The 24,638-nt window shown below is 37.9% G+C and overlaps 1 protein-coding gene across 1 annotated transcript in view; it reads left to right on the top strand.

Annotated features, from left to right (window-relative positions):
* The first annotated feature begins 10,900 nt into the window (after positions 1-10,900).
* The window catches only part of LOC115224960 (zinc finger protein 91-like), a 34,185-nt gene continuing 20,447 nt past the window's right edge, over positions 10,901-24,638 (top strand). Inside the window, exons 1-3 of the mRNA XM_036513866.1 lie at positions 10,901-11,394; positions 12,067-12,304; positions 17,202-17,732. Of these exons, the coding sequence (XP_036369759.1) occupies positions 11,070-11,394; positions 12,067-12,304; positions 17,202-17,732 (1,094 nt within the window). The 5' untranslated portion in view covers positions 10,901-11,069. The remainder of the gene's footprint in view (positions 11,395-12,066; positions 12,305-17,201; positions 17,733-24,638) is intronic.

The raw sequence follows: 24,638 nt of genomic DNA, 5'->3' as shown, positions 1-24,638 counted from the left end.
CTGATAGCCTGGTCGGTCACGGTTATATATATATATATATATATATATATATATAACGATCGCACTGACGAATCTACGGACAATTGGATTATATAAGTAATTCATTTGTTAATAGACGAAACCGCCGGTCTGTGAGTAATTCTGTTTTTTATATAATTTTCACCTGTCTTGCCCACCTAATTGTTCTGGTGTTCACTGAATTTTCCTCTAGAGAACATTCTTTGTAGTTTGATTGTTGGTGATCTATTTCTAGCATACGGCCGACTACCTAGCGGTCTTGACCTTTGAATATACACGTGTATTATTATATATATAATATATATATATATAATAATATTTAAATATATATATATACTAGCAGTATCGCCCGGCGTTGCTCGGGTCTGTAAGGAAATAACTATAAAGCATTTTTAGAGAGTTATAGCAAAAAAAAATAGCAAAAAAATGCATTAAAAATGGGAAAAAATGATGGTAAATTTTTTTTTAATCGTTGACTCATCGTAGACATTTTTAGAGAGTTACTTCCCCTTATAATAGCGAAAAAATGCATTAAAATGGAAAAAAATGATGGTAAATTTTTTTTTAAATCGTACACTCATCATAGACGCGCGCTAATACCAGAAGGCTCGATATGAATCACGACTAAAGATACCCAGTTTTGGTTAAACTGCACCGCAAAATATGGGAGTAGTAGGAATCTAAATCGTAGGAGACAGACACACAATTTCACTTTTATATATAAAGATATATATATTTAAATATATATATATATATATTAAATATATATATAATATATATATATTTAAATATATATATATATATATATTTAAATATATATTATATATATATATATATATAATATATATTTAAATATATCTCTCTTTTACTTGTTTCAGTCATTTGATGCGGCCATGCTGGAGCACCGCCGTTAGTCGAGCAAATCGACCCTGGGACTTATTCTTTTGTAAGCCCAGTACTTATTCTATCGGTCTCTTTTGCCGAACCGCTTAGTGACAGGGATGTAAACACACCAGCATCGGTTGTCAAGCAATGCTAGGGGGACAAACACACACACCCATATATATATATATACATATATACGACAGGCTTCATTCAGTTTCCGTCTACCAATTCCACTCACAAGGCATTGGTCGGCCTGGGGCTATAGTAGAAGACACTTGCCCAAGATGCCACGCAGTGGGACTGAACCATGTGGTTGGTAGGCAAGCTACTTACCACACAGCCACTCCTGCGCCTATATATATATATATATTTAAATATATATATATATATTTAAATATATATATATATTTAAATATATATATATATATATATTTAAATATATATATATATTATATATATTTAAATATATATATATATTTAAATATTATATATATTTAAATATATATATATATATATTTAAATATATTATATAATTTTAAATATATATATATATATATTTAAATATATATATATATATATTTAAATATATATATATATATATAATATATACACAAAGAAGGAGATATATTTAGTTTACAAAGAATTTGAGATGAACTAATCTGTTTTCGCATTTTTTTCATTTTCTGTGAAGCTAAAGGATGTCAACTATTTTAAGGACCAGAGTGGGAAGTTGGATGCTCCACCCATCCACCTGAAAAGGTTATACTTAAAGTATAAATGATTAAGATGTGATGTGAGGTGATTAGAAAGTCGGTGGCTTTAGCAGGTGAGGGAGACACGGGATCGATGACCCTACGGGGATCTCAAAGGGAATGTTACCCCCGACCCTACGGGGAAGAACGGGTACGAAACGGAGTAGAGGAACACTAATTATTAGACTTGGGTGAAATGTGGAGGAATGATAACAACAGGAGGTACTACTAGCGAACAGTGGTCCCGGGGCGTGCAGTCGCGCATCCGCGCTAGCTAGTCGTAAGTAGTCGATCCTACAACGACTACCCAGCAAAATAAATAAAACACAAAATAAATAATTTTTTTTAAAACAAAGTAAATAAAACACAAATTGGCGATCTTTCGTCTCTAGTAGACCTTTCTGTCGATTTCCGTAAAAAAAAATTTTTTTTTACATATGGGCTTGCGGGAACTTTTGAAGTAATATACATACATATACACATACACCGAGTAAAAAAATTCAGTTATCTCTTTCTCTTTCACACATTACTCTGTCTCTTCACACACACTAACAGAAGCACTTCACTTACACAACATACTGTCTGTCTCCCACACACCCATCAAACACACACACACACACACATGTACATCAATGCTTCCCCTGGACGGTAACTTCAAAAGAACTTCCCCCGTCATACAATCGCTTTCTCTTAGTCTCTTTCGCTCTCATTACTTCAAAAGTTCCCGCAAGCCCATATGTAAAAAAAAAAAATTTTTTTACGGAAATCGACGGAAAGGTCTACTGGAGACGAAAGATTGCCATAATTTTTGTTAAACAAAGTAAATAAAACACACAAATTAATTATTTTGGCGATCTTTCGTCTCTAGTAGACCTTTCCGTCGATTTCCGTAAAATTTTTTTTTTTTTTTGCATATGGGTTTGCGGGAACTTTTGAAGTAATGAGAGCGAAAGAGACTAAGAGAAAGCGATTGTATGACGAGGGAAGTTCTTTTGAAGTTACCGTGCATGTGAAGCATTGATGTACATGTGTGTGTGTGTTTGATGGGTGTGTGGGAGACAGACAGTATGTTGTGTAAGTGAAGTGCTTCTGTTAGTGTGTGTGAAGAGACAGAGAGAGTAATGTGTGAAAGAAAGAAATAACTGAAATTTTGTACTCGGTGTATGTGTATATGTATGTATATTACTTCAAAAGTTCCCGCAAGCCCATATGTAAAAAAAAAATATTTTTTTTACGGAAATCGACGGAAAGGTCTACTAGAGACGAAAGATCGCCATTATTTTTTTTAAACAAAGTAAATAACACAAAGTAAGGATCGACTAGTCATGACTAGCTGGCCCGAATGCGCTACAGGAAAGGAAAAGATATGTTACGAAGGCGAATTCGAGAAATACAATCATTTGAAGGGAAATAACTTCAACCAAGCTCCAATTAAATTATTAATTAAGGTGCTTAATTACCGATCACAGACTCGCAGTTTATATCTGAACAGGGTAAGACTAAAATTTACTTTAAGGCTAATAACAACAATGTAATTAATAGAATTATCTCGGTGTCACAGTAATTATTTTCGGAGTTTCGGAGAATTATTAATTAGACTAATTAGTGATCGGTCTGTGATTTGCAGTTTTTGTCTGAATACGGTAAGTTGACAATGATGATAATAATACTACTAATAACGATGTAATTAATAGAATTCTGGGAACTTCTCGGTGTCACAGTAATTATTTCGAATCGAAAACATAAAAACTTTAGGAAAATATATTTCCTCGTCTTAAATAATAACTTCCAAACTGAAATGTTGGTTTGTTGTTTGTGAAAACCTATGGCTTGGGCATGTTAGCCGTATGAAAGATGGCAGAATCCCCAAGGACATACTCTACGGAGAGCTTGCTAGGGGTACTAGGTCTGTGTGGAGGCGCAATGGCCCAGTTGTTAGGGCAGCGGACTCGCGGTCATAGGATCGCGGTTTCGATTCCCGGACCGGGCGTTGTGAGTGTTTATTGAGCGAAAACACCTAAAAGCTCCACGAGGCTCCGGCAGGGGATGGTGGTGATCCCTGCTGTACTCTTTCACCACAACTTTCTCTCACTCTTACTTCCTGTTTCTGTTGTACCTGTATTTCAAAGGGCCGGCCTTGTCACTCTCTGTGTCACGCTGAATATCCCCGAGAACTACGTTAAGGGTACACGTGTCTGTGGAGTGCTCAGCCAGTTACACGTTAATTTCACGAGCAGGCTGTTCCGTTGATTCGGATCAACCGGAACCCTCGTCGTCGTAACCGACGGAGTGCTTCCATCCACTAGGTCTGTGGGTAGACCGTTCTTACGTTACAAGGATGTTTGCAAAAGGGATATGAAGGCCTGCAACATCAATATTAGCGATTGGGAGGCAGTTGCCGGCAACCGTGGAGATTGGGGACGTACCGTAAAAGAGGGAATACAAAGGAGTGACAGAGAGAGAGAGAGAGAGAGGAGAAATGGAAAGAAAAGAAAAGACGTCAACAAGAAACTATGACATTACAACCAGCCAGGAACAGTCTTGGCTACATTTGCGGTACCTGGCAGAGGGAGTGTTTGTCCAGGATAGGACTACACAGCCACAGCAGGAGATGTATCAGGACATGAAATGTAAAAGCCGGACTGGACTACTTTATGCGTAACTCCATTGTCTCCCGTTATCGGCTGTTAGATGTGATATAGAGGAAATTTATTGTGTGGAGGCGCAATGGCCCAGTGGTTAGGGCAGCGGACTCGCGGTCGCAGGATCGTGGTTTCGATTCCCAGAGAAGAAAACGGCGTAATTAATTAGTAAAATGAGAGAGAACCGTTTAAAGAGTACCACAGTAATTTCGTTTTTGTCTTTGGTTTACAAGATTCTTTATATGAATTGGTGTGTTGAAGCATATTTTGTATCTATGAAGAGTAATTCTGTTTTAATACGTTGTTAATTAATACACTCACCGGTTCGATTTCCCCTTATTTACATATTTAGTTATTTATTTTCTAAAATATTCGTTACTTCTTTGCCACCTCTTCAGTGGTTATTGTCTATGTCTGTTATCGGAGCTTTTTCTTTTTTTTTGTTGCTCAGCATGTGTACACACCTGTGTATGTATGTATTTTTCTTTATGCATATTTATATATATATATATATATATATATATGTATGTTTAGGTGTGTACCTCTCCTTGTGTGTAACCCGGCTTAATCATCAAAGTGTAGAGGCGCAATGGCCCAGTGGTTAGGGCAGCGGACTCGCGGTCGCAGGATCGCGGTTTCGATTCCCAGACCGGGCGTTGTGAGTGTTTACTGAGCGAAAACACCTAAAGCACCACGAGGCTCCGGCAGGGGATGGTGGTGATCCCTGATGTACACTTTCACTACAACTTTCTCTCACTCTTACTTCCTGTTTCTGTTGTACCTGTATTTCAAAGGGCCGGCCTTGTCACTCTCTGTGTCACGCTGAATATCCCCGAGAACTACGTTAAGGGTACACGTGTCTGTGGAGTGCTCAGCCAGTTACACGTTAATTTCACGAGCAGGCTGTTCCGTTGATTCGGATCAACCGGAACCCTCGTCGTCGTAACCGACGGAGTGCTTCCATCCGATCATCAAAGAAAGGAAAAATTAGTTGCTGGGCCTTATAGGCTGCCGGGTTCAAAATTCGGAACCTGCACTTCTACCCCCTTTTCATTTTAACATATGTTATGTTTTCTAATGTTATTAAGAAAGAAACGCACTAAAGTTATAAAGGCAAAAGTAAGCCAAGTTTTCGTTTATGTCATACTAGCAGTATCGGCCGGCGTTGCTCGGGTTTGTAAGGGAAATAACTATTTAAGCATTTTTAGAGAGTTATAGCCAAAAATTAGCAAAAAATGATGGTAAATTTTTTTTTAAATCGTAGACTCATCGTAGACACGCGCTAATACCCAGAAGGGCTCGATATGAATCACGACTATAAGATACCCGGTTTTGGTTAAACCGCACAGCAAAATGTGGGAGTAGTTAGGAATCTAAATCGTGGGAGACAGACACTCACACAACTTCCCTTTTATATATAAAGACTAGCAGTATTGCTCGGCGTTGCTCGGGTTTGTAAGGGAAATAACTATATAAGCATTTTTAGAGAGTTATAGCCAAAAATTAGCAAAAAATGATGGTAAATTTTTTTTTAAATCGTAGACTCATCGTAGACATTTTTAGAGAGTTACTTCCCTTATATAATAGTGAAAAAAATGCATTAAAATGGAAAAAAATGATGGTAATTTTTTTTTTAAATCGTAGACGCGCGCTAAAACACAAAAGGGCTCGATATGAATCACGACTATAAGATACCCGCTTTTGGTTAAACTGCACCGCAAAATGTGGGAGTAGTTAGGAATCTAAATCGTAGGAGACAGACACACAACTTGACTTTTATATATAAAGATTATAACTAAATTTTTATGTTTCATTCGAACTCTCTTTCTCTTTACTCTCTTTTACTTGTTTCAGTCATTTGACTGCGGCCATGCTGGAGCACCGCCTTTTAGTTGAGCAAATCAACCCCGGGACTTATTCTTTGTAAGCCCAGTACTTATTCTATCGGTCTCTTTTGCCGAACCGCTAAGTGACGGGGACGTAAACACACCAGCATCGTTTGTCAAGCAATGCTAGGGGGACAAACACACACACATATTTATATATATATATAAACAAAGTCAGAATGCGATAAAATAAAATTAATTATTATCGCTGGTGTTTCTAGCACAGGCCATATATTATTCATATATAAGTACATTAAAGGCGAAGTATGTACTAGATACACAGAAGCTTGATAAATTTAGTGAAATGAAAATAAAAACTTTTACTAACTCGGTTCTTCTTAGACTGCAGTTTCACCTATTTCAGCAATAAAAATTATATTTATTTACTCAGGTAGGCTCTTCAGTAAGATTCCTGTTATTATGAGATCGCACCTCGATAGACACATGTGCGTCTACTGATTTGCTCTTTCTAACTAATCAGATATATACATATATACGACAGGCTTCTTTCTGTTTCCGTCTACCAAATCCACTCACAAGGCTTTGGTTGGCCCGGGGCTATAGTAGAAGACACTTGCCCAAGATGCCACGCAGTGGGACTGAACCCAGAACCATGTGGTTGGTTGGCAAGCTACTTACCACACAGCCACTCCTGCATCTTATATACATTTATGAAGGGGAGACAAACACCCCCGGCCGCCATGTACGGTGGTGGGGCGATTGAATGGTTGTATACTGTCAAAGGTGGTGAGCTGGCAGAAACGTTAGCACGCCGGGCGAAATGCGTAGCCGTATTTCATCTGCCGTTACGTTCTGAGTTCAAATTCCGCTGAGGTCGACTTTGCCTTTCATCCTTTCGGGGTCGATAAATTAAGTACCAGTTACACACTGGGGTCGATGTAATCGACTTAATCCGTTTGTCTGTCCTTGTTTGTCCCCTCTGTGTTTAGCCCCTTGTGGGTAGTAAAGAAATAGGTATTTCGTCTGTCGCTACGTTCTGAGTTCAAATTCCGCCGAGGTCGACTTTGCCTTTCATCCTTTTGGGGTTGATAAATTAAGTACCAGTTACGCACTGGGGTCGATGTAATCGACTTAATCCCTTTGTCTGTCCTTGTTTGTCCCCTCTGTGTTTAGCCCCTTGTGGGTAATAAAGAAATAGGTATTTCGTCTGCCGTTACGTTCTGAGTTCAAATTCCGCCGAGGTCGACTTTGCCTTTCATCCTTTCGGGGTCGATAAATTAAGTACCAGTTACGCACTGGGGTCGATGTAATCGACTTAATCCGTTTGTCTGTCCTTGTTTGTCCCCTCTGTGTTTAGCCCCTTGTGGGTAGTAAAGAAATAGGTATTTCATCTGTCGCTACGTTCTGAGTTCAAATTCCGCCGAGGTCGACTTTGCCTTTCATCCTTTTGGGGTTGATAAATTAAGTACCAGTTACGCACTGGGGTCGATGTAATCGACTTAATCCCTTTGTCTGTCCTTGTTTGTCCCCTCTGTGTTTAGCCCCTTGTGGGTAATAAAGAAATAGGTATTTCGTCTGCCGTTACGTTCTGAGTTCAAATTCCGCCGAGGTCGACTTTGCCTTTCATCCTTTCGGGGTCGATAAATTAAGTACCAGTTACGCACTGGGGTCGATGTAATCGACTTAATCCGTTTGTCTGTCTTGTTTGTCCCCTCTGTGTTTAGCCCCTTGTGGGTAGTAAAGAAATAGGTATTTCGTCTGTCGCTACGTTCTGAGTTCAAATTCCGCCGAGGTCGACTTTGCCTTTCATCCTTTCGGGGTCGATAAATTAAGTACCAGTTACGCACTGGGGTCGATGTAATCGACTTAATCCGTTTGTCTGTCCTTGTTTGTCCCCTCTGTGTTTAGCCCTTGTGGGTAGTAAAGAAATAGGTATTTCGTCTGTCGCTACGTTCTGAGTTCAAATTCCGCCGAGGTCGACTTTGCCTTTCATCCTTTCGGGGTCGATAAATTAAGTACCAGTTACGCACTGGGGTCGATGTAATCGACTTAATCCGTTTGTCTGTCCTTGTTTGTCCCCTCTGTGTTTAGCCCCTTGTGGGTAGTAAAGAAATAGGTATTTCGTCTGTCGCTACGTTCTGAGTTCAAATTCCGCCAAGGCCGACTTTGCCTTTCATCCTTTTGGGGTTGATAAATTAAGTACCAGTTACGCACTGGGGTCGATGTAATCGACTTAATCCCTTTGTCTGTCCTTGTTTGTCCTCTGTGTTTAGCCCCTGTTGGGTAGTAAAGAAATATGTATACTGTCAATCTAACACGAACGTGACAGTAGGGGGGGTACACCACCGCTGTTTAACCCTAGGAAGCATCGACGCCTCCTGATGGCTTTGACACATTTTTCCTGTGTCCTTATATACATTTACATGTACCCCCCCTACTGTCACGTTCGTGTTAGATTGACATATTAAAACCATTCTTTTTTTATTGTTTTTTTTTTGCATAATAGAATTAATGCAATCATTCGTATTTGCAAAACGAGTCCCCTTTAATTTTGCTCAGGTTGCTTTCAATTTTGGTGTATCGATACAACTCTGAATTTTGATTACGATCAGCCAATTACTTTGAAGAATCTTTAGTCAAATGTATCAAGCCCTAGCACTTATTTCTCTTAAAGCCTGGTAATTATTCTATCATTAGAATACGATCAGCCAATTACTTTGAAGAATCTTTAGTCAAATGTATCAAGCCCTAGCACTTATTTCTCTTAAAGCCTGGTAATTATTCTATCATTAGAATACGATCAGCCAATTACTTTGAAGAATCTTTAGTCAACTGTATCAAGCCCTAGCACTTATTTCTCTTAAAGCCTGGTAATTATTCTATCATTAGAATACGATCAGCCAATTACTTTGAAGAATCTTTAGTCAACTGTATCAAGCCCTAGCACTTATTTCTCTTAAAGCCTGGTAATTATTCCATCATTAGAATACGATCAGCCAATTACTTTGAAGAATCTTTAGTCAACTGTATCAAGCCCTAGCACTTATTTCTCTTAAAGCCTGGTAGTTATTCTATCATTAGAATACGATCAGCCAATTACTTTGAAGAATCTTTAGTCAAATGTATCAAGCCCTAGCACTTATTTCTCTTAAAGCCTGGTAATTATTCTATCATTAGAATACGATCAGCCAATTACTTTGAAGAATCTTTAGTCAAATGTATCAAGCCCTAGCACTTATTTCTCTTAAAGCCTGGTAATTATTCTATCATTAGAATACGATCAGCCAATTACTTTGAAGAATCTTTAGTCAACTGTATCAAGCCCTAGCACTTATTTCTCTTAAAGCCTGGTAATTATTCTATCATTAGAATACAATCAGCCAATCATTATCATTATTATGTGATACGTATGATTAATTATTCTCTCATAATGGATAATGTAACTAAAAAAATCCCCAATAAAGGTGAGAAGTCATTTCATTGCATTGCCTGTGGGAAATCATTCTCTCGCAACAGTAAGTTAACTAGTCACAGATGTACACATACAGGTGAGAAGCCACATCATTGCAATACATGTGGTAGATTATTCTCCGAAGCCAGTCACTTAAAAACACACAAACATATTCATACAGGTGAGAAGCTATATCATTGTGATACCTGTGGTAAATCATTTTCTGAAAACAGTCATTTGACTAGGCACACACGTATTCACACAGGTGAGAAGCCATATCATTGCATTACCTGTGGGAAATCATTCTCTCGCAACAGTAAGTTAACTAGTCACAGATGTACACATACAGGTGAGAAGCCACATCATTGCAATACCTGTGGTAAATCATTCTGTTTCAGAATATCACATCTCGTAAATTAAAGAATCTGGTCTTATTTGGAATTCAAGTTGTGAAATTTGGGTAATTTTAGCCAATCAACAGCCGGCGTGGCATTGGCAGCTAGTTACCATGACAACTGCACGTTGTGTTATGGTTCACTTCACTGTTGTCTGTTTTGCATTTTGTTCGATGTTGATTTTTCACGCTTGATTCTTCACACCGCGAGATTCTTTTCACCTGCATGTTTTTATTTTAATTTTTCTGTGTGTTAGTATATTACATATTTTTGAATTCACGTTCTGATATTTATCATTACCTTTATGTAAACCAGCCATCCGCATTTCATGGTAAACTGTCTACATTTTGCTTGCTAAAAGAGAAATGTAAGAACCCTCCATCTATATACAGAATGGTGTAAAACTTTCAAAGCCTCGGTGAATTCTGACCCCTGAAAACATAGACATTAAATGGATGACAGTGTTGATGTTGTAAGATTTGCAATGTTGAATTACTATGTCATTTAAGAATTCTCTTTATCTCACTGCTTCTTTTTCTCTATTTCAGAATATCACATCATGTTGACATCAAAGAAATTACTTCGTTCAGATGTGCCTCTGATATTTTTATCAACTTTCATCATTTAAAGGAAGACGATATTTTTATAAGGAACATTCATCAATACATCTTCTTTACAAAAATATAATCTCTGACAGACAACAGTGAATAATAATAATAATAATAATAATGAAATTATTGTATACAGTGCTCAGGTGCCCCACAACTTGTCAGAAAGTGCATATAAAGTACATGCAGTAATGTAGAAATGTCTGGGAAGTGAACAGTGTATGAGTCAGATACATGCTTGTGTGTGTATGGAGGGGAGAAAGATCAGGTGTGGTGTTGGCGAATCTCAGAAGCATGGAAGTTTTGAAGGATGCAGTGATCCGACAACCAACAACTGATGCTGGCAGTTTATCTTGTCTTCGCTCTCTGGAATGGAGAAGAGATGACTCCTTTACAGGTTAATTAAGCTTGGATAAACTTTACAAAAGAGTTGACAGTTTTCACCTGTTGATTTAGGTATAAAGATCACAGATGAAAGAAAGATTAACATTAAATTATTCTCTGACAATAGTGATCCAACTTCACACAAACATATTCATGGAAATGAAAAAAATCATTATCATTGTGATACGTCTAATTAATTATTCTCTCATAATGGATAATTCAACTAAAAAAATCCCCAATAAAGGTGAGAAGTCATTTCATTGCATTACCTGTGGGAAATCATTCTCTCGCAACAGTAAGTTAACTAGTCACAGACGTACACATACAGGTGAGAAGCCTCATCATTGCAATACCTGTGGTAAATCATTCTGTGAAGCCAGTCAGTTGAAAACACACAAACTTATTCATACAGGTGAGAAGCCATATCGTTGTGATACCTGTGGTAAATCATTTTCTGTAAACAGTTACTTGACCAAGCACAAATGTATTCATACAGGTGAAAAACCATATGACTGTGATACCTGTGGAAAATCTTTCTTTTGTTGCAGTGACTTGAATAAACACAAACGAATTCATACAGGTGAGAAGTTATATCGTTGTGATACCTGTGATAAATCATTTTCTGAAAAGAGTAACTTGACTATGCACACACGTATTCACACAGGTGAAAAACCATATCGTTGCGATATCTGTGGTAAATCATTTTCTGGAAATAACTCGTTAACTACTCACAAGCGCATTCATACAGGTGAGAAGCCATATCATTGTGATGTCTGTGGTAAATCATTCTCCTCTAATAGTACCTGGACTATACACAAACGTATTCATACTGGGGAAAAACCATATGTCTGTGATATCTGTGGCAAATCATTCTCTGGAAATAACTCGTTAACTAGTCACAAACGCATTCATACAGGTGAGAAGCCATTTCATTGCAATATCTGTGGTGAATCGTTTTCTGACAATCGCATTTTAACTAGTCACAAACGTATTCATACAGGTGAGAAGCCCTATCACTGCAATATCTGTGGTAAATCATTCACTCAGATTAATCACTTGATTAATCACAAACCTACACATACAGGTGAGAAGCCGTATCGTTGTGATATCTGTGGTAAGTCGTTCTCTCAAAGTAGTACCTTGACTGGTCACAGACGTGTTCATACTGGGGAAAAACCATATCAGTGTGATATCTGTGGTAATTCATTCTCTGAAATGAGTACCTTAACCAAACACAGGTATGTTCATACAGGTGAGAAACCACACCACTGTGATATCTGTGGTAAATCATTTTCTCAAAGGGGTGGCTTAACTAAACACCAGCGCATTCATACAGGTGAGAAGCCTTATCATTGTGACACCTGTGGGGAATCATTTTCTGCAGCTAGCAACATGGAAGGGCACAAATGTATTTCTACAGGTGAGAAACCATAACATTGTGATACCTGTGGTAAATCATTTTCTGCAAAATACCATTTTAACTAGTCACAGTTGTGTTCATACAGGAGAGAAACCGTATCACTCTGATATCTGTTATAAATAATTCTGTAAAAATAGTGAAGGATTATGATGAACAAGATAGGGTTGGGCACCGATCCTTGGTGACTCCCTTCTTGTACCCTGAATTCTTTGCTGTACTTGTTGCCCACCCCCACCTTACCTGTAGTGTCCTTGTATAAAGCTTATATGGCTCTCACTGACCACTCCTCTATCCAGATAAGGGACTAGGAGACTCTAATAAAAAATTTCTCCAAGTCTTGTGTATAATACGCACCCCTTCTCTAACTTGAGCCAAGGAGATCCATATAAAATCCTTGGTTTGTAAAAATGTATACGGTAACGTCCTTTATTATTATTGTATATATAACATAATGCAAACGTGTAGCTTTTTTGTGCATTTTGTTAGCAGAAAATAAAGAAATAACAGTAATAACGTTTAATAAATGTTGCTTACTGCAAGTTATGGATGATTCTTTTAAGACTTCATTGCTTTCAGGCTTAGCTTAAGGTATTTTTGCGCCCGACATCACAAAATGCGTCTGAATAAACATTGCCGGACAGCAAATAGAGACTTGGACATTGCTTAGAAAATATTTTTCATTTTTAGCCTTGTATATAATACGCACTAGGGATTTTGACCTTTAAATTTTTTGGGGGAAAATGCGGATTATACTCGAGGATTTACGGTACGTCATCTCATGTATAATATAGTAGTAAGTGTTAGTGGCTATAACTTGTTTAGTCCCAGGTCAGTCCAGATCCAGACAGACCGATGATCAAAGATGTTCCAGCTGTGGCCATCCCATCTTTTATTCAGGCATAGTGTATCTAGGACTACATTATCTAATGTATAGTACAGGAGTTAGTATTAGTGGCTATAGCTGTTGTTTAGCCCCAGGTCAGTCCTGATCCAGACAGACCTATGATCAAAGATATTCCATCTGTGACCATCCCATCTTTTATTCAGGCATAGTGTATCTAGGACTACATTATCTAATGTATAGTACAGGAGTTAGTATTAGTGGCTATAGCTGTTGTTTAGCCCCAGGTCAGTCCTGATCCAGACAGACCTATGATCAAAGATATTCCAGCTGTGACCATCCCACCTTTTATGCGGGCATAGTGTATCTAGGACCACATTATCCAATGTATAGTATAGTATAGTAGTTAGTATTAGTGGCTCATTTTTAACCTCGTGTATAGTATACACTATGGATTTTGACCTTTAAATTTTGGGGGAAAAAATGCGGATTATACACAAGGATTTACGGTAATTGGAAGCTGTGATGATTTTTATCATCCAAAGCTTTTAATCTTGTATCTTTTTATCTGTTTCAGTCATTAGACTGTGACCATGCTGGGGCACCACTTTGAAGAATCTTTAGTCAAATGTATCAAGCCCTAGCACTTATTTCTCTTAAAGCCTGGTAATTATTCTATCATTATCTTGCCAAGCCACTCAGTTGTAGACGGAAACTGAAAGAAGCCTGTCGTATATATGTATATATATATACATGTGTGTGTATATGTTTGTGTGTCTGTGTTTGTCACCCCCCCCTCCAACATCGCTTGACAACCGATGCTGGTGTGTATACGCCCCCCCCCCGTAACTTAGCGGTTCGGCAAAAGAGAACCGATAGAATAAGTACTAGGCTTGCAAAGAATAAGTCCTGGGGGGGGGGGTCGACTAAAGGCGGTGCTCCAGCATGGCCACAGCCACATGACTGAAACGAGTAAAAAAGTAGACAAAAATTACAAAAAAAAACAAAAATGTGAAAGTGAAGTTCTTGACAGAATGAAACAAAGAAAAGCCACCGGAACGAACCCGACCAATCAGTAGAGACATCTATTGGAGAATTCAGGAAATACAATCATATAAAGGGAAATAACTTCTACACTACATCGACCAAGCTCCAATTATTAATTAAGGTGCTCAATTAGCGATCGCTGACTCGCAGTTCCTATCTGAACAGGGTAAGTTGACAAAGATTTACTTTAAGGCTTTAATGATGATAATAATACTAATAATAATATTGTAAATCATAGAATTCTGTGAATCTTTCGATGTTACAGTAATTATTTCGAAGCGAAAACATAAAAATATAAGGAAAATATATTAATTCGTCTTAAATAATATTTTCTTCTTTAGATACAAGACCTGAAATTTGAGGGAGGTCGATAGTCGATCACGTCGGCACCAATATTTAAATGGTACTTAATTTATCGACCCAGAAGGAATAAAAGGTTAAAGTCAGCCTCGACGGAATTTGAACTCGGAACGTACCTCGTCTTAATTAATAACTTCCAAACTGAAATGTTGGTTTGTTGTTTGTGAAAACCTATTATCGGATGTTAGATGTGATATAGAGGAAATTTATTTGTAAAATGAGAGTAAAACGGTGTAATTGATTAATAAAATGAGGAGAAACCGATTTAAGTATACGAAATTACTTACTTTCGTTTTTGTTTTTTGGCGACAAGTGAAAGGAGAGAAAAAAAGGGATCTTTTCGGTTTGAACGGCAGTTTTTTTCTAGCGGTGTCATATGAAATTGTCACCCATAATTATGACCCTAGTATCAATCTATTGCATTTCAAGCTATTTTAGAGTTAGGGTTAGGGGTTAGGGTATCTTTTTTTTCTTCACAAATGTAAATAAACCCAATCTGTTTCTTAAACGAGGGACATATTTATACGGCACAGAATGTTTTCACCTCAATAGACGTCATTGATTGGTTGAAATTGCAGAAATTGAAGAAAAAAAACGACAAATGGATCTTTTCGGTTTGAACGGCAGTTTTTTCTAGCGGTGTCATATGAAATTGTCACCCATAATTATGACCCTAGTATCGATCTATTGCATTTCAATCTCTTTTAGGGTTAGGAGTAGCAGGGAAGGGTATCTTTTTTTCTTCAGAAATGTAAATAAACCCAATCTGTTTCTTAAACGAGGAACATATTCATACGGCACAGAATGTTTTCACCTCAATAGACATCATTGATTGGTTGAAATTGCAGAAATTGAAGAAAAAAAACAACAAATATCTTACAAACTATAGAATTTTCTGAATAAAGCCAAGAGAAAAAGATGTTTTATAAACACATTCTACCAGTATACGAAGTTTAAAAGTGTTTAGTTATGTGGAAATTATTTTAAAAAACTGCCGGTCAAACCGAAAAGACCCAAATATCTTACAAACTATAGAATTTTCTCAATAAAGCCAAGAGAAAAAAATGTTTTATTTTGACACATTCTACCAGTATACGAAGTTTAAAAGTTTAGTTACGTGGAAATTATTTTAAAAAACTGCCGTTCAAACCGAAACGACTCAAATATCTTACAAACTATAGAATTTTCTCAATAAAGCCAAGAGAAAAAGATGTTTTATAAACACATTCTACCAGTATACGAAGTTTAAAAGTGTTTAGTTATGTGGAAATTATTTTAAAAAACTGCCGGTCAAACCGAAAAGACCCAAATATCTTACAAACTATAGAATTTTCTCAATAAAGCCAAGAGAAAAAGATGTTTTATAAACACATTCTACCAGTATACGAAGTTTAAAAGTGTTTAGTTACGTGGAAATTATTTTTAAAAACTGCCGGTCAAACCGAAAAGATCCAATTAATTAGCAAAATGAAGGGAAACCGATTTAAGTATACCACATTACTTAATTTCGTTTTTGTATTTGGCGATAAGTGAAAGGAGAGAGAAAAAGAAAGGAAGCAGATAAATAATTAGAGAAATGTAGTAACGATTCATTTATATACAGAATGGGTGTAACTTCGGTATAGGTACCGGATACATTTCAAGAAAGTGTTTTTTTATTAATATATATATGGGGGGGGGGGGTAGCATTTGGGGTGGGAGAAAAGGGTTTCTGTTATCTTCAGAAATGTAAACAAAGCCACTTACGGCACCTATACCGAAGGATCACCGATGTGGCGATGCTTCGGTATAGGTACCGAAAGTGGCTTTGTTTACATTTCTGAAGATAACAGAAACCCTTTTCTCCCAACCCAAACGCTAACCCTAACCCCCCATATATATAAAAAAAAAACCTTATTTGAAATTTATCCGGTACCTATACCGAAGTTACGCCCAAGATGTTAATGGATGACAGTGTTGATGTAAGATTTGCAATGTTGAATTAAGATGTCACGTAACGATTCTCTTTATCTCACAGCTTCTTTTTTCTATTTCAGAATATAACATCCTGTTGATATGAAAGAAATTACTTCATTCAGATGTGCCTCTGATATTTTATCTGCTCCTATCAACCAAAGGAAGATGATATATTTATAAGGAGCATTCATCAATACATCAACTGATTTACAAAAATATAATCTCTGACAGACGACAGCAAAATATTTTTCTTGTCTTCCCTCTCTGGAATGGAGAAGAGATGACTGCTGTACAGGTTAATTAAGCTTGGATAAACTTTACAAAAGAGTTGACAGTTTTCACCTGTTGATTTAGGTATAAAGATCACAGAGGAAAGAAAGATTAACATTAAATTATTCTCTGAAAATAGTGATCCAACTTCATACAAATATATTCATAGAAATGAAAAAATCATTATCATTGTGATATGTATGATTAATTATACTCTCATAATGGATAATTCAACTAAAAAAATCCCCAATAAAGGTGAGAAGCCATTTCTTTGTATTACCTGTGGTAAATCGTTCCCTTGTAATAGTAAGTTAACAAGACACAGACGTACACATACAGGTGAGAAACCACATCATTGCAATACCTGTGGTAGATTATTCTCCGAAGCCAGTCACTTAAAAATACACAAACATATTCATACAGGTGAGAAGCCATATCACTGTGATACCTGTGGTAAATCATTTTCTGAAAACAGTCATTTGACTAGGCACAAACGTATTCATACAGGTGAAAAGCCATATGACTGTGATACCTGTGGAAAATCTTTCTTTTGTTGTAGTGACTTGAATAAACACAAACGAATTCATACAGGTGAGAAGTTATATCATTGTGATACCTGTGGTAAGTCATTTTCTGAAAACAGTCATTTGACTAGGCACACACGTATTCATACTGGGGAAAAGCCGTATTGTTGTGATACCTGTGGTAAATCATTTTCTGAATCTGATCAAATGAAATCACACAGACGTGTTCATACAGGTGAGAAACCATATCATTGTGATGTCTGTGGTAAATCATTCTCTTCTAATAGCCCGTTGACCAGACACAAATGTATTCATACTGCGGAAAACCGTATGTCTGTGATATCTGTGGTAAATCATTTTCTGGAAATAACTCATTAACTAGTCACAAGTGCATTCATACAGGTGAGAAGACATTTCGTTGTGATATCTGTGGAAAATCATTCTGTGAAAGCAGTTTGTTATCAATTCACAAACGAATTCATACAGGTGAAAAGTTATATCTCTCTGGTATCCGTGGTAAATCATTCTCTCATAGACCCACTTTAACTGTGCACAAGAATCGTGGCCGAAGCCAGTGCCGCCTCGACTGGCTTCCATGCAGGTGGCACGTAAAATGCACCATCCGAATCGTGGCCGAAGCCAGTGCCGCCTTAACTGGCTTCCATGCAGGTGGCACGTAAAATGCACCAATCCGACCGTGGCCGATGCCAGCCTCGCCTGGCTCCAGTGCAGGTGGCACGTAAAAAGCACCCACTACACTCACGGAGTGGTTGGCATTAGGAAGGGCATCCAGCCGTAGAAACATTGCCAGATAAGACCGGAGCCTGGGGCAGCCTTCTGGCTTCCCAGATCCCCGGTCGAACCGTCCAACCCATGCTAGCATGGAAAACGGACGATAAACGATGATGATGATGATATATATATATATATATATATATATAATATATATATATATATATATATATATATATACATATATACATACATATATACATATATGGCCGATGCCAGCCTCGCCTGGCACCTGTGCAGGTGGCACGTAAAAAGCACCCACTACACTCACGGAGTGGTTGGCATTAGGAAGGGCATCCAGCCGTAGAAACATTGCCAGATAAGACCGGAGCCTGGGGCAGCCTTCTGGCTTCCCAGATCCCCGGTCGAACCGTCCAACCCATGCTAGCATGGAAAACGGACGATAAACGATGATGATGATGATATATATATAATATATATATATATATATATATATAATATATATATACATATATACATACATATATACATATATGGCCGATGCCAGCCTCGCCTGGCACCTGTGCAGGTGGCACGTAAAAAGCACCCACTACACTCACGGAGTGGTTGGCATTAGGAAGGGCATCCAGCCGTAGAAACATTGCCAGATAAGACCGGAGCCTGGGGCAGCCTTCTGGCTTCCCAGATCCCCGGTCGAACTGTCCAACCCATGCTAGCATGGAGAACGGACGTCAAACGATGATGATGATGATGATGATGAAGCAAATTCCTACAGGGGAGAAACCATATCAGTGTAACATGTGGCAAATCATTCTCTCGAGAAAGCCACATGCATACATATGTGGGTGTAACTGTATCTCTTTCTCTTTCTCTTTCTCTTGTTTCAGTCATTTGACTGCGGCCATGCTGGAGCACCGCCTTTTAGCCGACCAAATCGACCCCGGGACTTATTCTTTTGTAAGCCCAGTACTTATTCTATCGGTCTCTTTTGCCGAACCGCTAAGTGACGGGGACGTAAACACACCAGCATCGGTTGTCAAGCAATGCTAGGGGGACAAACACAGACACACACGCACACATACATATACATATATACGCATATATACGACAGGCTTCTTTCAGTTTCCGTCTACCAAATCCACTCACAAGTCTTTGGTCGGCTAGGGGCTATAGAAGAAGACGCTTGCCCAAGATGCCACGCAGTGGGACTGAACCCAGAACCACATGGTTGGTTAGCAAGCTACTTACCACACAGCCACTCCTGCGCTGTATCAATGTCAACATAACAACAATTAAGACTATTTTATTTGCTAAAACACAGGGTTTTTTCCTTTCATCAACTTCAATTCCATCAATGTCAACCTCAAATTTGCGGTCACCTGTAAAAATATTGACTCTGAGATACCTTGATTAATGAAAATGCCTGCATTTGGACTTTGAGGAATCTGTTAAAAAAACATTGAATAAAAAGTTAGACTGTTACCATTTTGTGTTTGTGTTGTTATTCTATATCTAAACACTGTCCCCTTTCTACCTCTGGCTCTGTAGTACAAATACCTTGTTTTTAAAAGTTCTGAATTAAAATCTCTCAACAAACCTTAGTCAGAATTTGTATTCCCAACACTAGCTTAATGGTAACTAAGTTATTTTACTAAATTCTTTGTTATATTTAAAGTAATTGAAAGAAACACAGAACATCTCAACAGAAATATGGTAAGAAAAGGGTTAAAATATATAATAGAGAAACAATTCTTAACCCTTTTTATACCAACCTGGCTGAAACCACCTCTGGCTCTGTAGTACAAATGTCTTATTTTGAAAAGTTCTGAAATAAAATCTTCCACCAAACCTTAGTCACAATTTATATTCCTAACACTAGCTTAATGATAACCAAGTCACTTTACTAAATTCTTTGTTATATTTAAAATTAATTGAAAGAAACACAGAGCATCTCAACAGAAATATGGTAACAAAAGGGTTAAAATATATAATAGAGAAACAATTCTTAACCCTTTTGATACCAACCTGGCTGAAACCACATCCGGCTCTAGTACAAATGTCTTGTTTTCATAAGTTTTGAATTAGAATCTTCCACCAAACCTTAGTCACAATTTATGTTCCTCACACCAGCTTAATGATAACTGAGTTGTTTTACTAAATTCTTTGTTATATTTAAAATTAATTGAAAGAAACAGAGCATCTTAACAGAAATATGGTAACAAAAGGGTTTAAATATATAATAGAGAAACAATTCTTAACCCTTTTGATACCAAGCTGGCTGAAACCACCTCTGACTCTGTAGTACAAATGTCTTGTTTTCATAAGTTCTGAATAAAATCTTCCACCAAACCTTAGTCACAATTTATGTTCCTAACACTAGCTTAATGATAACCAAGTCACTTTACTAAATTCTTTGTTATATTTAAAATTAATTGAAAGAAACACAGAGCATCTCAACAGAAATATGCTAACAAAAGGGTTTAAATATATAATAGAGAAACAATTCTTAACCCTTTTGATACCAACCCGGCTGAAACCACCTCTGGCTCTGTAGTACAAATGCCTTGTTTTCATAAGTTCTGAATTAAAATCTTCCACCAAACCTTAGTCACAATTTATGTTCCTAACACTAGCTTAATGATAACTAAGTTATTTTACTAAATTCTTTGTTATATTTAAAATTAATTGAAAGAAACACAGAGCATCTCAACAGAAATATGGTAACAAAAGGGTTTAAATATATAATAGAGAAACAATTCTTAACCCTTTTGATACCAACCCGGCTGAAACCACCTCTGGCTCTGTAGTACAAATGCCTTGTTTTCATAAGTTCTGAATTAAAATCTTCCACCAAACCTTAGTCACAATTTATGTTCCTAACACTAGCTTAATGATAACTAAGTTATTTTACTAAATTCTTTGTTATATTTAAAATTAATTGAAAGAAACACAGAGCATCTCAACAGAAATATGGTAACAAAAGGGTTTAAATATATAATAGAGAATCAATTCTTAACCCTTTTAATACCAACCCGGCTGAAACCACCTCTGGCTCTGTAGTACAAATGCCTTGTTTTCATAAGTTTCTGAATTAAAATCTTCCACCAAACCTTAGTCACAATTTATGTTTCCTAACTAGCTTAATGATAACTAAGTATTTTACTAAATTCTTTGTTATATTTAAAGTAATTGAAAGAAACACAGAGCATCTCAACAGAAATATGGTAACAAAAGGGTTAAAATATATAGAGAAACAATTTTTAACCCTTTTGATACCAACCTGGCTGAAACCACCTCCGGCTCTGTAGTACAAATGTCTTGTTTTCATAAGTTCTGAATAAAATCTTCCACCAAACCTTAGTCACAATTTATGTTCCTAACACTAGCTTAATCATAACCAAGTTACTTTACTAAATTCTTTGTTATATTTAAAATTAATTGAAAGAAACACAGAGCATCTCAACAGAAATATGCTAACAAAAGGGTTTAAATATATAATAGAGAAACAATTCTTAACCCTTTTGATACCAACCTGGCTGAAACCGCCTCTGGCTCTGTAGTACAAATGTCTTGTTTCTAAAAATTTTGAATTAAAATCTTCCACCAAACCTTAGTCACAATTTATGTTCCTAACACTAGCTTAATGATAACTAAGTTATTTTACTAAATTCTTTGTTATATTTAAAATTAATTGAAAGAAACACAGAGCATCTCAACAGAAATAGGGTAACAAAAGGGTTAAACCTCTCAACTGGCACAAAGTGACATTCCTTTAATACTACTTTCCTCCCTCCCAGTTGTGGGCTATTTTGTCTTACAGGGTCCTTAGTGACCCTTTCAGTTTTGTTGTCACGTAAAAATCACTGGTGATGCTGCCAAGAGAAAAGCAGTTGTGCTGGTGCCATGGAAAGAGGATGGTGCTTCCACCATATCAAAGGCCCTGGTGCTGGACCCATATTAGAAGCACTGGTCACAGTGGTAAATAAATAGCACAGATGCTGGTCCCAGGAAAAAACCACTGGTGATGGTTCCACATGAAAAGCTATACTAGAGGGGTCACCCAAAAAGCACGGATGATGGTGCAACTTGTAAATCATTGGTGATGGTACCACAGAAAAAGGGTCACTGGTGATGGTGCCAGGAGAAAAGCAGTTGTGCTGGTGAGGAAGAGGGTGATGCTTCGGCTATATCAAAGGCCCTGGTGCTGGACCCATATCACAAGCACCGGTCAGAATGCTGTGTAAATGGCACAGGTTATGGTCCAAGGTAATAAGCACTGCTGATGGTACCAAGAGAAAAGCTATACTAGAAGTCATCATCATCATCGTTTAACGTCCGTTTTCCATGCTGGCATGGGTTGGACGGTTCGACCGGGGATCTGGGAAGCCAGGCCCAGTCTGATCTGGCAGTGTTTCTACAGCTGGATGCCCTTCCTAATGCCAACCACTCCGTGAGTGTAGTTGGTGCTTTTTACGTACCACCGGCACAGGTGCCAGGGGAGTCTGGCAGCGGCCACGATCGGATGATGCTTTTTTACGTGCCAGACGAGGCTGGCGAACGGCCATGATCGGATGGTGCTCTTTACGTGCCACCAGCACGGGGGCCAGACGAGGCTGGCAAACGGCCACGATTGGATGGTGCTTTTTACGTGCCACCAGCACGGGGGCCAGACGAGGCTGGCAAACGGCCACGATTGGATGGTGCTTTTTACGTGCCACCAGCACGGGGGCCAGACGAGGCTGGCAAACGGCCACGATTGGATGGTGCTTTTTACGTGCCACCAGCACGGGGGCCAGACGAGGCTGGCAAACGGCCACGAGCGGATGGTGCATTTTACGTGCCACCAGCACGGGGGCCAGACGAGGCTGGCAAACGGCCACGATTGGATGGTGCTTTTTACGTGCCACCGGCACGGGCCAAACAAGGCTGGCGTCACCTAAAAATCACTGATGATGGTGCAACTTGTAAAGTGCTGGTGGTGGTACCACAGAAACAGAGGCACTGATGATGGTGTCGCATTAGAAGCACTGGTGTTGGTGACACGTAAAATGCACAGATAAGGGGCTCATATTTATTTCTTTACTGCCCACAAGGGGCTAAACACAGAAAGGACAAACGAGGACAGACAAACGGATTAAGTCGATTATATCGACCCCAGTGCGTAACTGGTACTTATTTAATCGACCCCGAAAGGATGAAAGGCAAAATCGACCTCGGCGGAACTTGAACTCAGAACGTAACGGCAGACGAAATACAGCTACGCATTTCGCCCGGCGTGCTAACGTTTCTGCCAGCTCGCCGCCTGATGGGACGACATAAAAAGAAGTATTGATGGTGGTGTCACATTAGAAGCACATTTGATGGTGACACGTAAAATGCACGGATAAGGGGCTCATATTATAAGCACAGGTACTAGTGCCAACTCAGCAGCACTGGTGATGGTGTCCCATAAAAACAAAGCACCCAGTGCTCTCTGTAAAAGGGTTGACATTAGGAAATGCACCCTGCTGTGGTAAAGAAGCCAAAACAGACAACGGAAGCAAAAGATAACCAAAAAATATAGCAGGGACTTTTGTCCCTGTTAGGGTTAGGGTTTTAGGGTTAGTGTTAGGGTTGGCACAAACAGTAATTTTATTCAGTTAAATATACGTCATTCATTGGTTGAAATAACCGAAATACGAGAACTTTAAGGTGAAATAACTTTGTAAATAATTTTTCCTCAAAAATGCTAAGAGTAAAAGATGTTTTATAAACACATTCTACCAGTATACGAAGTTTGAAAGTGTTTAGTTAACTAGAAATTATTTTTTAAATCTGTTGGTCAAAAGGTAAAAGATCCGAATATATCAGTAGACTTTCTTAGGATCTTTTCGGTTTGAATGGCAGTTTTTTTCTAGCGGTGTCATATGAAATTGTCACCCATAATTATGACCCTAGTATCGATCTATTGCATTTCAATCTGTTTTAGGGTTAGGGGTGAGAGGAAGGGTATCTTTTTTCTTCACAAATGTAAATAAACCCAATCTGTTTCTTAAACGAGGGACATATTCACACGGCACAGAATGTTTTTTTTATCTCAATGGACGTCATTGATTGGTTGAAATTGCAGAAATTGAAGAACAAAAAACAACAAATATCTTACAAACCATAGAATTTTCTCAATAAAGCCAAGAGAAAAAGATATTTTATAAACACATTCTACCAGTATACAAAGTTTAAAAGTGTTTAGTTACGTGGAAGTTATTTTAAAAAACTGCCGGTCAAACCGAAAAGATCCCTGTTTCTTAAACGAGAGACATGTTCATACGGCACAGAATGTTTGTTACCTCAATAGACGTCATTGATTGGTTGAAATTGCAGAAATTGAAGAAAAAAAACAACAAATATCTTACAAACTATAGAATTTTCTCAATAAAGCCAAGAGAAAAAGATGTTTTATAAACATATTCTACCAGTATACGAAGTTTAAAAGTGTTTAGTTAACT

Source organism: Octopus sinensis, linkage group LG27, assembly GCF_006345805.1.
Source record: "Octopus sinensis linkage group LG27, ASM634580v1, whole genome shotgun sequence".
NCBI classification, from domain to species: domain Eukaryota; kingdom Metazoa; phylum Mollusca; class Cephalopoda; order Octopoda; family Octopodidae; genus Octopus; species Octopus sinensis.
The sequence above is the reverse complement of the archived record's forward strand: the minus strand, read 5'-3'. Positions and strand labels throughout refer to the sequence as shown.